General features: G+C 39.7%; 1 protein-coding gene across 1 annotated transcript in view; it reads right to left on the bottom strand.

Annotated features, from left to right (window-relative positions):
• Positions 1–7,943: 7,943 nt before the first annotated feature.
• The window catches only part of myo1g (myosin IG), a 52,551-nt gene continuing 43,316 nt past the window's right edge, over positions 7,944–17,178 (bottom strand). Inside the window, exon 22 of the mRNA XM_067612416.1 lies at positions 7,944–8,780. Within this exon, the coding sequence (XP_067468517.1) occupies positions 8,618–8,780 (163 nt within the window). The 3' untranslated portion in view covers positions 7,944–8,617. The remainder of the gene's footprint in view (positions 8,781–17,178) is intronic.

Genomic DNA, 17,178 nt, shown 5'->3' with positions numbered 1-17,178 from the left:
ATGGTATCCAGAGACATTATGTATTCAAGCTGTGTTGTAAAACCAGTATCACTTTTCTAGTTCAGTCTCACCACAAATGATAGATATACATATAATTGTGGTAGAATTTATGGCAGAGCTATTGTATTGGATTGCATTCGATCGCACAGGTGTTCCAAATAAAGTGCTCAGTGAGTGTATATATATTTACATATATTCTTTTGAATAAATCTTTTCTTTTCTAATTTGCAACAATATTTTATGGCACAAGCAGGCACAACAATTGACTTTAATGAGCTCCCCACGAGGATTTGATTAACTGTAACTAGGAACAGTGAACAGCATGACAATGTGCATGCGGCTGTATAAAAACAATACACTACGTTGCTTTTTAAGAGTTTGGCAATCTGGATTTGTTTTATCTTCCCACAACCAAAAACATAAAAGCAACAGTGGAAGGAATGATTTAAACATTTTGTTTGCTGCTCTAATGTGAGCTGCAATCGTTAGCATGTCTGGCTAACTAGCTTACTTTTTTCCCAACTTTATTGGCCAAATATTAAAATACACAACACACACAGATAATATACGAATACAGAGAAACCATCAAACAAAACAGTCAAACAGTTTAAACTCCAGCAATCCTAAAGGGCATTTTTCTTTTAACGTTAAAAGTTAAAACCTATTTTTTGAAAATACAAGTTTGTAAGCTAATAGCAACCAAAGCCAAACTATGTTAGAAGTTATGTTAGAAGTATTTATAAAATAGCTCACTGCAATCCAAGAATAATGTTCTTTCTTTATTTCCCAATCTGATGGATCAACAATGGGAGTGAGATGCTGACTCGCTGACTTTTTATTCACCTTGAATAAAAGGTATTATTATTAATTTTTGCCTGGGACACACAGCTTTAACATCATTTAGCACAATATGCATCCATGATTAAGATCCCCTCTTGTGCAAGATTGAAAATGAGTCACCTGAAACATTAAAAAAGTCAACCTGATAGTGTTTTTAACCAACTAATGGAGCTAACATTGGCTAATGGAGCTTCAAGGCTAAAGAAACATTCTAAAACATCTAATCAACACTTAAGCTAGCTAGTTACAGCTAATAAAATCTGCTAGCAACAGCTGTCTTAGCCTACAAAATCAACGGTCTCCAACTGAAACTTCCAATATGTGAAATAAACGAGCCATTGTTTCAAAAACGACTCTGGATTTTGAGCAGTAAATCTGCCATGTTATCATTATAAACTGCATATGAAAACTTGAGGAGCAACATGTGGAGTGGGGCTTCATGAAGAGCCACTTCTCAAATTACAGTAACTACACTAGATGCCCTGTGATCCATAAATGCATATTTGAAATGTAAATTTAATCACTTAATCTGTGGTTCTGGCACAGCTCCAATCATCAAAACAAGTTAGGAAAAAAGCATTTCACCAAACCATAATGGGAGAAAAAAGATCACTGCACTGCAGCTTTAAAGAGAATAATATAATTTGATATCGGGGTCAGTCTCCACTGTGAGATTCTTTACAGATCGTGGTACAGTTTTGGGACCTTGGAGGGCAGCAGCCTGCTGGTACATCCTGACTGAGTGAACAGATTGTTCACTTAGCCATGCACCCATAAGTCGTGGGTGACGGACACCACCGGAGGGGATTGCAGAAGATTCTGCAGGGACGCCAAATTCATGAGTCATCAGAAAACCTTCATAAAGTGCTTAAAACTAAACAAACTGTTGCAGTGGTGGAAGTAACTAAGTTCATTTACATAAGTGGTGTTTTCTGTAGTATTTTTTAGCATGGTATGCTACTTTTACTCAAGTAAATAAACTTTATATGTCTTATATCACTACTAACTAACCACAGAAAATCGAATAGCCAAAGCATCATTTGACTGACATGCTGTAAAGTGGTTTTACATGCTGCAGTTTAGTTATATCAATGAAAAACTCAAGTTTGAGTGATCTTGTTTCTCAAATATTTCCTGATTAGGAAGCATTCAGGCTGATGGCATGTTGATTCAGAGCGAGCCAAGCAAAAACCAATCTCCCCCCTCATGTTACTGTAATCTCCCGCATGTGACCTCCCCTTGGGCTGATGACGGAGAGATGCTGGAAAACCTGCAGCGCTCACCAAACCAGTGGCCGGTCCGCCCTGAGAGGATTTGGAGAGAAAAACACAGCAGTTCTGGGACACATATTATATTCCCACTGGTAAATCCTCTCCAACTCATTACCAAATCCTCGCTGCAGGGCTGCTAATCTCTAAAAAGAGACGGACCAGGTGCCAGTCTTTCTGTAATGGAATTGCACGCTGCTTTAAGTGATTGCATCAACAATTGCCAGTCCTGATAAATTAGATTAGAACTAGAAGAATCCCATTTGTACAGCACGATGGGAAGAAACCAAGAAACGTCATCATAACCCAAAACAAACATCGGATGAAAACCTGTTAGAATTGATTTACATCTGCATCTGTTTACGTCCACAACCATGCATTATGGTTTTGTCTAGCCAGTCACTCTGCAAAATGGAACAGCAAGTCTGCTTTCCATTCACCAGGCGAGGATGGATGTGATTGGAGCTGTCAGAGAAGAAAATGATTGGAAAAATTATGCGGAAGAAAAGCTTGGCGGCAGCGGCTGTGAGTGTGATGAGGAAACAATTGGAGAAATAATTGTTGCACTTGTGCGGATGGAAAAGCTGCCATCAAACTAAACCTTTCACAGTTTGACAAAACCCAGAAAAACAAGAAGAATAAATCTTCTGCGTTTGTGAAAAAGATCCTGCTTTGGTGATTCCAAATGTCCTCGTTTGATCTGGTGATTAACTGTTCATCTGTTTAGGAAATGTCTATATGAGTATGTATCACACACACACACACACACACACACACATAAAATGCTCTTATTAATCAGTGATGAAGAAGATATGCTTGAATTTGCATTTTCAAAGGCTTTCACACTTAATTTATAAATCATGGCTTTTACATCAATGATTAAAGGATTACACCAAAAAAAAAAAACCCGACAATCTGTTTCTTATTGAATATGACGCACTAACACATAGGGTCAGTGAATGATTCATCTGATTGGTGGAGCTGTAACTGGGAGAAGAGCTGTGGTGTCCATTTTATCATCCAGCTAGCTGATGGTACTCTGCAGAGGAGTGACAACAGATTAACTCGCAGAATCTGGAGGACTTCATTTGGCCAGAAACACAGAGCCTCCGCAGCAACAGATATCAGTCCAAGGCGGAGGATGAGACGTTTGTGTCAATAAACAAATCTTGTTCATTTGCTTGAGCACGAGTTCAGCACACAGCTGTAGTGAGCTCTCAATGAGACGCTGGCTCATGAAAGATGCGAGCTGTCTGACCAAATCAGATTTTAAATTAGATTCACAATTAACTTTGTTTTGCCACTAAACTTAATCAAGTGTCAAAATAGGGCACGAGGGCAAAGGGATGAAATGTGTGGAGGACAGTTATTTCTGCCGTTTGTTTACTTGCTCTTTACTCTGACTAATGAGATCTCAAAATAACTAAGCACACCAAAAGAGCAGGAAAATAAATGTGTTGCTGCACAGCTGCTGACTCAGGTCACCTAGTTTATCAGACCTGAAGGCAAAGAGCATTGTGGGTAATGCTGGGCACTGTTCATAAGCATAAAGAGGTTCATAGCAGAAGAAACAAAGTCACATAATCACCTTGCATGCTACAATAATTCATAGTAAAATAATATAGTTGTTGTTGACACTGTTGAGAGTTGTCTCCACTGACATGACTGAATGCTAATAGTGTTTATATTAGATTTTACTAATGTAGCAACACACAGAACATCAATATTACAAGACATAGCGTATTAAACTGAAAGGGGACGTATCATGCACATTTCCAGGTCTATATTCATATTCTGGGGCTCTCTAATATCTTTGCATGGTTCAGAGTTCAGAAAACTCTGTATTTATCTCATACTGGCCCTTTATGCAGCAACTCAGTTCAGCCTTGGTCTGAAACAGGCCGTTTTAGCTCCTGTCTCTTTACGGCGGGTTTGATGAACCCAGTCTGCTCTGATTGGTTCCTTCGGTTCTGGAGGCTACGAAAACAAACATTATTAGTAGGATTTCACTTCTTTTTCTTGGTGCTTTACTTGAAACTTCTCACATACATCCATACGTATCTGAGCCTGAATCTGGCTACAGAACAGACGGCCGTTTGTGGGCATGTACAAACAATCTGATGTCATCACGAGGAGGAAGTAGAGGAAACTCTGCAAACTAAGTGTTCAGAGCAGGCTTAAGACCTGGCTTTTGACTTTCAGGGAGCATCTTACATACGTTCACCTCAAGGTTTGGACCTTTGACTGTGTTTAACATCTGATATCCAACATTATAACGGTATAAAAATAACAGAAAATCACAAAGAGCCTGGTCTATCCCCTTTAAATTAAAATTAGATACACAAGCTCTGTTTCACTGTAACTGATTGCCTTGTTGTCAACATGTGAGGAAAAGCCAAAGAACAACAGTTAGGGTAATGAAAATATTCCTTTATTTTCTATGCTATTGTTAACCACCAATACATGTGTTGATTATTGCAACAAATAGTGTCCATAGCAAAAACCAGGTACCCCTGTAAACCACTGTCCTCCTGCTTGATGTTATCAGAGAAACTACAGACTTAAGACTAAGATTTCCAATTCACAACAAGGTTTCCCAGTAGAAGAAAACATGTAGGTGGGGACTGGTGGATTATTTTCCACTGAGCGCATTCATTTCTTTTTTGGGACACCATAGAATATCTCAAAGTACATAAACACTAAAATAGCTAATTGTGAAAATGCCTGTATACACGCCCCGCTGTTGCAGTCCAGCCAAAAAAAAAGAAAAAATGATGCAATTTTAAATTTAGCCGGCTTAGTGTTGACGGCAGATCAAAGGCAAGCGGTTTTGCTGTTTTATTCTTGAAGACATTTCACTTATAAAACAAGAAGTGTTGTCCTGACAGGCAGAGAGTCTGAGGCGTTTTAACCTAACCAGGGTCGTTCACACATTGATGCCACCTGAGGGTCGTTAAGGTCACATGTGAGTCATCAGGTTACATCGCAGTCATGTGAGAGTCGTTGGAGCTACAAGAATCAAGGTGTGAATTGGTGTCAAAGTGTCTGAGAAGGGATGTCAGGATGGCATCGCAGGTAACTGATAAGTCGTGTCTCAGGCTTTGACCTGGATGACGTAAACGACACCATGAATGCGTTATTGTGCTCGTACTGTACCATGGCTACTTCAAAGGAGAAATGAGAGGCTGTGTTCAAATTGCCATCAATTAAAACTTTGGTTTTAGCCAGTTTGAAACTATTTTTAAATCAGTTAGGTTGCATTAATGAACTAATAAATATGAAGCATGAATTGTTGCTGCAGTAACTTCAGCTCAAAATAACGTTACATTTATTTTGCAGACACTTTTATCCAACAGTGAGTCAAAAATTGTAAGTTGTAACTTTTAAATTCATGCCTCAAGTCCATATTTAGAATGGATGAACCAATCAGAAACAAGTATTTTCTGTAGCGATGGTAAAAACATGAAAAATACAAGTAAGTGCAGCACAAAGACATGATAATATCCAGTTTTTGCACAGATGTATATTTACAGTCTAAATACCAAGATGCACATTTGTTTTTGCAGTCACAGTTATTTTAAGTTGAGTGTTGATTGAGGAGGTGCGAGTCTCCTCAGAAGTGTCAAATTGACTCTTACAGGTGTGAATGTACTGTACATAAACACGGCATAGTTCAGATTTTCACAGTCTCAGAGTTAAACTAACACAGAGGATGGTGTAAATTATACAGATACCGTACAGTTCATTCCACAGTATGCACAAATAAATACACAAACCAGCATACACAAACATCTACACACACACACACACATGCACTCACAGATTATTACGGAGCTGGATGACCGTGAGATTGGGGGAATCACAGCAGGAAGTACATCAGAGAGCGGTGAAAGCCAAGTCACAGTGAGGGCAGGCTGTCATTAAGTCATACTATCAGGTCACTGTGGTGAGAGACGGGATGAAAACTGGCAGCGGACGACAGATTTAAACTCTCACACTAAACTGTTAACTGAGATATGAAGAGTTTCACTCTAAACTGAAATAATCACCATCTGAAGAAACATGACATTAAAGCTGAATCGGTGATTGGCAGTTAACTATATTCAAAGCTTCTCCAATTAAAATAATTACATAACATTTATCATCTGTATTTAAGGTTGGTTAGGCAATCAGCAGCTCACTGTGCTCCATTTAAAATTGACCTTTTGCAATGAAACATTTAATTTAGCTATTAAGGGAGACTATGCGACAACACGTTTACACGGTTTATTTAGGAAAAACATATTTGTAACTCTTGTTTCATAACTCTAACACAACCTCTTGTAGAGCAGCTAATAAAGGGCTGAAGTTTAAGTGTCACCTCTGGCTTCTGTAAGTGAATGCAATCTCTCTCGAAATGCATTTTTTTTCTTTCCTATAGTCTTCCTTCCTTAAGTTAAAGTTTGTTTGTCAGTCAACTACACATGAATTCACACATACAGTCGAATGAAGCATCGTCTCTTCAGGGTTCAGTGTAAGTCAAACACACATAGCGGCAAAAATAACACACAATAAATACAATTCTAAAAAAAATGAATACAGAACTCTGTGTCCCTGAGTGGTATAATATTGTTTCTTGGGTTTAGGCATATGCATTTACTACAGTACCCACTGTTAGAAACCTTTAATTAGTCAGAGTTAAACAGGGATTTATACAAAAAAATGCATCTCCCATGAGAGTTTACCAGCATTTCAGCACAACGTGGTTTTGTCCATATTCATAATCTACACCGACTCTTCTTCTTAGTTGTTTTCTCTGCTGTCTAAAATGATCTAAACCATTCTGTCTTCTCTGTCCTGCTTTTTATTTGTATTTTTTTGCAAAGATACTTTAATCTGTCAGCGAATGTTTGTGGCAATAATTGAAATTAATTGATTTCACCATGAAACTTTGACATTTTAAATGCTGCTGTGGCTGGACCTCAACTCATTTTTATCAGAGAAATAGTCCAGATGACAACTGCTTATGTGAAGTTTATGGATTCAGTGAAGTAATGGGGACACTGTTTCTGGAAAAAAAAACAAAAAAACATTGCTTTTATCATTTTGTAAATAATTTCTCAATGCTGTGAGCACAACAACCGAAATATTATTCACTTCCATTGTATTGTGGTGGAGGCAGAAATCTTACAGAAAGATAACTCAAAACCTGGACATTACTGAAACATTTGGACTCTTTAAAACGTCTTTGACATTCTGTTGAACTGAAACTGCACTGCCACATCTTTGCACGTTATCTGCCCTGAAAGACAGACAGAGGTTTTGAAGTTCTTTCTCAGAAATCCTGTCCCGTAATGACTGCAGCATCCTTGTGTTTATCAAATCAGCTGATCTGACCCAGAGGACACCAAAGGGACAAGAAAGGAAATGGCTCTGGCGTCACTGAGTCCAGTTTTCTGTAGAAGGAAAGCTCGATTATGTCTGTTCAGCAGACAGTTTGGATTGAGCATCTTTCACTTCCTGCTCAAAGTTAAGCTGAAACTGTAAATTGAGTGTATTTATATGGGAAAACTGTCAATCAACAACACATCACACTGTATAATATCATGTAGATCTTCAGTGTATTTCTCAGGTGAAGGCGTACATGAGCAGTAAAAACAAAAATAGACTTTTTTAATTCATATTTTCATGTCTTCTGTCTTCTTCTTTCAGAACCACAAAACACATCGGAGAATAACGTTTTAATCACTGAATAATGTAGACTTTTTTTGGAGTCTACAGACACAGTGAAGCTTTGCTGTCTGTTCATGTGGCAAAGCATTAGGGAGAAATTAACACACACAGAATTCGTTCAAGTACATTTTTAATAATTTATTATCTTCCACTGTCTCGCTTTTCCTTTCCCTCTTTTTTTTTTAATCATTTCTACTATGAAATCATTTCCACAGTTTGCTTTCAACAGACAGCAGTTTGAGACAATGCACGAAAAAAGATCAAATTGCATAACATAATTCTACTGAATGTACAAAAATATATCTGAAATGAGTGGTATTCACTGCGATATACAATTCGTCATTAAAAAAGTGCATTTATTCATGTTTTTGTTCAATCCTGCCATAAAAAAAATGTCTTCTGATACTCAATGTATTAGCACAATATGAAGTAAAAGCAAACAACAGCATGTATGTATTGCGACTGGTCCAAGTCGTGAGTTTTTATACCAGCAAAACAGCCTCTTCATTTCTCCAATTCACTTCCAAAAACTTTCGTCATTGTCCAGTGAACTTTGTGTCCCTGCAGCTGAGGATTAAGAAAACAGATTCTGCCAGAAACTCAGCTCCGGGTTAATAGTTTAAAACCTTAATTTGTGAAAAAACAATTAAAAAATTCCAGCAAGTAAACACTTGCTTTAGGCAAAGTCCTGCCTGTTGCCTGAGACGGACACAGATTGTTGTATAAATTAAACTGCGGTTCCCCGAACACGCTGGTCCTGAGGTCAGGTTGTTGCTGGTTTGGATGGACGGACTTTCTCAGTTAGCAGGGACCAGCAGGATGAAACCATCTTTGCTCTTCTTGAAATCTGCGTTGGTCTGGCCCGGTTTGGTTTCCACGGTGACGCTCTTGGGTTTTCCCCGCATGTGTAACTGCACGGCTGAACGGCAAACCTTCACAGGAAAGTGGACTTTTCTTATGCTGCGTGACAAAAAGACAAACACATTTTGTATGAATATACTTGTGAGGTTTTTCACTGAGTATTCAGTCCCACATCCTCTAAACATGACTTTCTCCACTAAATGCACTTTATTTACCTCATCATAAACCAACATTATGGCCCCATTCACATGAGAATTTGTCATGTATGTTGATGACACAAACACATTATGATGGAGGACAACACAAAAATACTTTCCTACTTATTTTTTATTCACTAACACTAACACAGTTTCCCATTGGCTACATTGAAATAGAGGAAAGAGCCAGAGAAGATTTAATTTACATTCAAATTTGACTATTTTATGACAAAAACAAAAAAATATATTCATAAACAAAATAAGAAAAAGATTACAGATACAAGCCGGTCACATAAAACCAACAGACCAACAACACTTACATGGACTATGACAAGCACTTTTCTTTCCATGTTGTACTGTGTATGTATTTAATATGTAGAAATGGAGACAAAGAAAACAATATCTGAGTGCAGTGGCTACAAGCAGCGTCGCGAAAGTCCTGCCCTCATGGTAAAGTTTTCACCTTCAAACATGTTAAAACTCCAGTCTTTTCTCCTAAGCGAGGCTAAACGTGTCATGGAGTTACTGCTGAACTGAATGAAACTGACAATCTCATCTAATTTTTTGGTATAACAACACTGTCATTAGACAAGATTAACTGCAAAGGAAGAACTGCAACCCGAACCCAGCTGAAGCCCACTGGTACCGGTACATGTGCCAGGAAAGCACAGCGTGCAGCGTGTGTGTGTTTTGTTTCCAGAAAATAAGTCAAATGAGAAAAGAGACAGTGTGGAGAAAGCTGTCACTTCAGGCCTTTACACTAAATGTGAAATGGTGATAACTCCCACCATGACAGACGTACCTGTCCCTAAAACTGGCAGATATGTGGTGAACACCTGAATCTAAATAAGTGATAGCTCTAAACCTATGAAATGAAGAATTTGTCTCATTCCTCGTGAAGATATTTGTTCCTCTTGAGCATTTCTGAACCGGGTTGACAGAAAAATACAAAGCAAAATGATGAGTTTGTTATTGATCACCTAACACTTCACACTGCCTGATCTGATGACTCAGAGCGATCGCCGTGTCGCACACCCGATCCCTCTGCTGACAGCTGGGATGAGGAAGTGTGCTTTGCTTTGCTTTGCTGCACAGTCAGCTGAAGATGATCCGCTGTGAAGTCGCACAACTTCCTCTCAGCCGCAGCGACCCCACAGCTCCACCAAACACAAGCTGGCCCGGCACATGGCTCAGCCTCTGCAGCGTCCCTACAAAGAGCCTTGATACTGTATCCACCTACGTCATACTCAGACGCCCGCGGGGGGGGGGGAATCTGAGTCCATGGATGACTTTCTTGCTTGTGAGGATATTTCTCTCATGTATGTATTCAAATTAGCTTGTTGTTTTTCTGTCAGCACACGCACTTTGTATGAACCCCAAGGTGGAGGCTCTAAAAAGCAGATGCAAAACAATATTTGCCAAACGGCTATTTGTGGACGCCTTTGAATGTTGGTATTGTGACTGATGAGCAGGGCTGGCTCATGCATGTAGGCCAACTTGGCAACTGTTTTCCATACTTTGGCAAAAACAACCTAATGTATCGCTTCAAACTGTTCGTCTCCCGTTCTCCTGAGACTGACTGTCCCCTTCACAAACACAGCAGATGAAAGGTAAACTTTAAAAAAACCAAACAAACACGATTACATAATTTCTACCTGTTATGAAATAGAGTTCTGGTTTACAACAATAGATACAGACCACAGGTGAGTGCATTGGACCAACAAAAATCTGAGCAGACAACACTAAAATCTGATAATGACCATAATCTAAACTCTATAGATGTATTAAATAAACTGTGTATGATGATGCTGCCCGTTAATTAACAGTATATTAGTAGTGAAAGTCATGAGTGTGTGTGTGTGTGTGTGTTGTTGCCTGTGAAACTGCATCACTGTGACATTTGCATTTATTTTGTCTGAGTAAATAAATGCAGTACATGAGTATAAACTGTACTGTCTTTTTGGGATGATTATGCGGAAGTAACAGTAAAAAAAGCTTTTAAGAGTCTTTTTAAGTCACTTTTGACCGAGCTAAGCTAATATTTTCTTCCTGCTTTCAGTCTTTGTGTTAAGCTAGGTCAAACAGGTCACTAAACTACCTTTGTATTGTAACAGAGAGAGAAGTTATCTGACTCTAAACATAAAATACTGTAGGTGAATTTCCCTAAATCTGACAATCCATTTAACTGGTTTTGAAGTTTTTATCACCACCAGTTAAAAGACTGGAGGGCAGAGGGAAGTGGCAGTTTTCTTTCCACATTGTACTGGATGTATGTGTTTACTGTACTATAACGTGAGACAATAATGTTTAACGAGCAGCTCGTTAAACACATGCAAAACAGTCGGGTGAAGCAGCACGAGGCAGCGTCTCATACATACAAATCCTGAAGGACCAGAGATTAAACTGACATCTCATTGAAATTTTTGATTGAGTTGTTTTACCAAATTCCCAAAACCGACCTAAATCACATCAAAACTCCCTGAAGTCAATACTCTGTCAGCAGTCAGGAAGCAGAAGTTTACTCATGATACTGGAACTGTTGGTGGATTTGCGAGGTCGACAAAATCCAAGATGAGGCTCAAGTTTCCAGTCAATTTTCTTGTGAAATTATATGATAATCTGACACCAGTTCGTGCAGGAAGCGGAGATATTTCTCCAGCTTAACATTCAGAGCCGATCATGTTGTCACACTATTTGCTTTCCAGGTGCTAAAAAATTTGAACTCTGTGACTGCATATTTCCAAAGCTGTGTCTCTGCTCATCATAAGTCACTCCGACAGGTGCGGCCTTGCTCTCTGCTCTCCAAAGCCCGACTCGGCCCCTCGTCAAAATCAAAACCCTTTCCGCTGAACCCCCCAAAACCAGCTGTCCTTTTCTTGCTGGGGTCAGCGACCAACCCGACACAGAAACCCACTGACCTCCGGAGAAGTTCGATTCGTGTGTGTGATGCTGATCTCATCACGCTGGCTACCACAAGTGGAACCCAACACCAACGGAGCGTGTTGAGAAAAGCCTCTGGCTCTGCCTGAGGACAGTAGATAATAGGCTGTGAAGGTCTGTGGTGCAGCAATGTGCAGCTCTCTCTGAGACTGTCTATGGCTACTCTTAAACACAGCCGGCCAAATATGGTTGTCACTCCTCACAGCTGGGATATGAACAAGTATGATTATAATCTACAACTGGAACCACTGTGTATGTACAATTGGCAAACACTTTTTGGACTGTAATGAGTTCTTCAGAGTCTTCTCTCACCTCTCAGAACCAAAGCTGGAAGTGGTCTAACATTGTAGGTAGATACTGGAGGAGGTTGAGGTGGATTGTCTGGGGTTTGCATCTCATCTACAACCAACAATCAACATTTGTTTCTTTTAACTATGACTATAATATGTGTCCCAAAGTTTAACCAAGTGGTTTTAGTTGCCTTATCTTCAGGTGAATCCTTTTTGTACTGGTTCTTTTGGAAGGCACTTGCAAATTACTTGTTTTGTCATTTAGATATGAGAACTTGTTGGTTTTTCCATTTAGGAGATAAGTAACAATAAAGAGAGAAAGGGAAGAAATGTGTGATTTGACCTTCTGTCCCTCACAGGTGCTTCCACCATTTCTAAGGTTTAGGGCGACTTGTTTGGGTCAAACTATAATCAGCTCTGAGGTTTAATTCTTTTACTCCCGTTGGAGATTTAAAAACCTCATTATCAGATGTCTGTGTGTGACCCTTGTAAAAAGTTTTCTATTTGGTTTGTGATGAAAAAGAGATGTTGATGATTAAAGAATCTAGAAATGTCGTCTTGACACTGACGGCTTTGCTTACCAGCAACTTTTTTTGTTTTTGGTTGATCAGTCTGACATTAAATTTACACTTTTGGTTGTTATGAACAGTGAAAAAGCATTTTCTGAGGCTAAAACAGACATCTTTGTTGAACACTATCCGCATAGTTACAGGTGTTGCTCTCAGCATTCACTAGATGAGCTGACTTCACTCTGCGGTAGCATGTAACATAAGACACATTATAACCAATGGCTCAATAGGTCTTATTCCCATTTCAAACTCTGCGGTGCTGTTGTGTATTAAGATGCACTGATTTCACTAACAAGCAACTATACAAACTTCCCTGCAAAGCTCAAACTGTCACTGAGGTTTTTTCATGTGACAGCTTGTTTTATAGTTGTTTGTTGACTATTTAAAGTTCTCTTCTCGGGAGTAATGTAAGTTCAAAATGGCCTCCACAGGAACACTGTCAGTGTCACACAACCTGCTCATGTCTGACTTCTTGTTTGTGTGGTGTCTGTGCGTTTCTGTGAACGTAGCGGGATTCAGTATGTAAACATGGCCCACGGTCTGCTGTCTGCCAACCAGTCCTCATGCTGCAGTCGAATAATTTATCGCCGTGGAGACGACGCCGCAGACAGAACTGGGGCGCAGCAGCAGCAGCTCCTGGAGGAGCCCTTGGACCCCCTGCTTCCTTCCCTCCACCAGTGCTCCCCTCTTCATCTCATCTTCCTTTTTCAGCCTCCAAACAGTCCTCGTCTGTCTTTCTCCCTGTCACCCCCTCTATGATGCTGGATGCTGCTAATCCGATGTGAATACATGCCTCTGGTGTCTCCATTACGGAGAAGGACGGGCCATTTTATTTGCAGCTGAGCTGCTGTATGTGTGGTGAGGCGTAGCCGGTGAGTGAGTTCCTGATGCTGTTGGTCCCATTGTGGGAAAATCGGATCAACACCAGGTCTGTGCAGAGTGGCTCCGAGGGAAAAATGTGCCATCACAGATAAAAGATGTTTCAACTGACAACAGCTTTTTCCTACATTTTTTCTTATTTTCTTCTTTTTTTTCCTGCCGGAGGACTGTGCTCAGAATTATCCTGCAATAAACTGGAAATGGCCACATATTCCTCTGACTTACTACTTCAGGGTAATATCAACAGAAACAACACAAGGTTTCCTTTAGCATTAACCAAAAAAAAAGATGCCTTCGTGCAAAGTTGTGACACAATGAACATGTGCATCCTTATTTATAAAGTAACCCACCATGAGTTATATTGACTTTGGATTTGTGGCTGTTTTTTAATGTTTAACAGTGAAATTACTTATTATTTTAGAGATGCATCAAGGTTTGGCTAATTGCAACATTAATTTTACTGTGTTCCTATTTAGGGACGCGAATTAAATTATGGGAGATGGGAACGAAAATAAAAGCTGCTGAGCTTCATTTAACATCCTCCAATGCAGCAGAGAAAATTGCATCTTAAATTTAACATCTATTTAGGAACATCTGCTTACAGGAAACAGCTCATCTTACAGAGTTTTAAGAGCTACCAAAAAATCATCCATAATATTTTTGGATGACTCTTTAATTTAATCACTGGTATTTTTATTGACCTGACAAAATTATTTACAGTAATTAATATTTCCTCACATAAAAAAGTACATGATTGCAGTTCCAAAAGTGTTTTCTCTTCAGCCAATATTTTAAGTTAAGAAGGTCGAGAATCTTATTTAGTTGCCTCAATAGAAAAAAAAATGTGATAAAGCAAAATTTTGCAGCAGTAAGATTAGTTAATAACATCAAATGTGTTTGGATTTAACTTCATGAAGCTGCGAGAGACTCTTAAATCAAAGACAGACTCGCCGAACCACAACACAGGCACAGATTACCCATAAGGCATCTCTCTCTCTCTCTCTCTCAAAGGTGCAGGTGCAGCCTGAAACGTTAGCTTAGCTCGTAGGATGGAAGCAAAGGGAACGCTGACCTTGTTCAATCAATATCGGAAAATATAGCTTCCAATTATCTCGAAGCCGCCTTATTTCAGGGTTGACAACTCTCACGCTCTGTCTCGCACCCTCATGTCATCCAAACAAATACAGGTTATAACACACATGTGTGAATGATGAACTTGTCTCCACATTTACAAGATTCTGATGGTGTTTAAACAAAGCAACACTTCCCAGTAAATCTTTTGTTATTATTACTGAGGCTGATCAAAAAGCTTTAATCTCCTGGATCATCTCACTGTCACAATCGTGCAGTTTTGAGTTCATCCACAAATCTTTGAAATGGTTTTAACAACTCAAGAAGTCAGGGAATTCTCTCAAACCATAAAGACACACGTGTTACAACATCAAACGTGGACTTGCAAGATTTTTTTTTTCCAGTGTAATGTTGGCATGAAGGAGAAACATGAGTGAGCGTGAGTATCTGTTAACTCTCAGATGTGAACACTGTATCAGAGGGCTGTCAGATTGGTTAACAAAGCAAAGACGTGATGATGTTTTCTGCTAATGATCCCACAGACTGACGGGACAAATCTCACTTTCTGTTTTTACCACACAAACACACAACCTTCAGATAACACTTGTGTTGTCTCTGAAGGAACAAGAGAGAAAGGAAACAGCACCTTCTATCACACTCTGGTAATGAGAGTGAAAAGCACTTTGCACTGCGGGAAACGTCAGGGAGGTGGACCTTTTTTTATTCTCTATGATTCTTTGGCGCCTCCTACTTCGATCTCGCTCTTGCCTCCTTCCTGTCATCCGCCCTCCTTCTTCTCCACCGTTTCTCTCTCTCTGTGAGTGTCACAGGGTCCAGGTATAATTGGGTCTCAGGAGGGGGATAAAACGGCAGAGGTTGTCAAAAGCCTGACAGAGCAGAGCAACATCTGAGGCAGGTCAGGATCTCTGAGCAGACGCCGGACGCCAACATGAGGCGGAGCGACGAAACGAAGGAGTAGTTGAGAACATGTTCATTTTGGTACCAGATTTTAATGTAGTTTTAGAGAATGTACTGAATATTAGTTACTGTAACATTTTATTTATTTAAAACTAGTTTTCGGCAGCTGATCATTCAGATGCTGGAGTCACTCGTCTGTTCACTAAAATACTGTTCACCGTCTGGTTTTAGCTTCAGATGAGCAGCTGTGACGTCAGAATTACATTAACACAGCGATATTCCTTCAGCAAACATCTAGATGAAGATATAGATGGTTAACGTTAATCCTGCACTCGTGGCTACCAAGTGAAACGGCTCCTGATAATGTCACATTAACTCTTTTCTAAATGTTCAAGCTGTTTTGTTTAATTCTCAGTGGGTCTGTAGATTAATTTAGTCCATTAATCTGTTAATTTGTTCCCTCCGTGAACCGGTTACGTAAAGATAAAATTACTAGCAGAGACATAATGTTAATGAATGCAAGATGCTGCTTATTAGAGCAAAAGGTCAAGCGGCAAAATAAACTTCAGAAGAGGAGATGATTCAGGGAGGCGGAGGATACGGTTTTACTAGTCAGGAGGATAAAATGTGTGGTTTCACAGATGCATGTAGGTCACTGAATAAGACTTTGTATTAAAACTAAATAGTTAAAGTCCAGATGAATCAGCATTTCTAGAGTATCTAACTTCCGTATTGTGATGTATTTCCGAGTGAAACAGGATAGACAGGCGGGACGTAACGTGGTCGTGTCATAATGAATCTCAGCTCTGTGCTGCTAAAAGTTGAAGGTTGATTGATCGGTGGATTTCATGATATTATTGGTTGAAACTGGCTGGTTCAAGCCTACGTAAGCACACATCATGTTTTGTTTTACAGGAAGAAAACATGATAGGATTTTGATATAAGAATACAAAGAAATTGAATTTTTCTTTGTATTTTTTGGCATTATATTGTTAAATAGGTGCACGATATGACCGGGGATGTGATCTAAAGGGGGCAGTTAATTTGTCCTTTTGTCCATCTTTCACATTATCATTTAGTTTTTATTTGTTGACTAAAAATGTCATAAATTTCCTCATGATTCTCATTTACCAAGGATACTTTTATATTTAGCATTAGTCTTGTTTTCGTCATGAAAAAGGTCATTAACAAATATTGATCGATAGTTGAGATGATGGACAATTATTAGAAGAGTCTTTGTTAGACAGCTGACAGTCTAATGGTTATTAACTGGATCAGAGAATAAGTGGACAACAAGAAGTCATCGTCTCACCTGTAGTTTTTTATCTGTTGGAGCGCCTCCCCTCCTTCCAACAATCCCCCTTTCCTCCATCCCACCCGCTTCTCTCCAACCAAATTGACACCCCCTCATCGACACAAGCCTGCTATTTCCCCTTGCAAACTTAATTAGCACTCTCTCAGCTGCCAGGCAACCATCGCTGGGGCAACGGCAGCATCTGGGGCCCCGACAGCGGGGGTAACGTGGGCCGAGGCCCTCTCGAGCCCCTCGGGTGTGAGGCCGTCCGGGCGGGGGAGCAGACCGCCCCGCAGGGTTCATGTTGGCGTCATTGCACTGATCATCACCGATCATCAT

The sequence above is a fragment of the Thunnus thynnus genome, chromosome 15 (genome assembly GCF_963924715.1).
Source record: "Thunnus thynnus chromosome 15, fThuThy2.1, whole genome shotgun sequence".
Taxonomy (NCBI): domain Eukaryota; kingdom Metazoa; phylum Chordata; class Actinopteri; order Scombriformes; family Scombridae; genus Thunnus; species Thunnus thynnus.
Note: the sequence above shows the minus strand (reverse complement) of the source record. Positions and strands in the feature narration are given on the sequence as shown.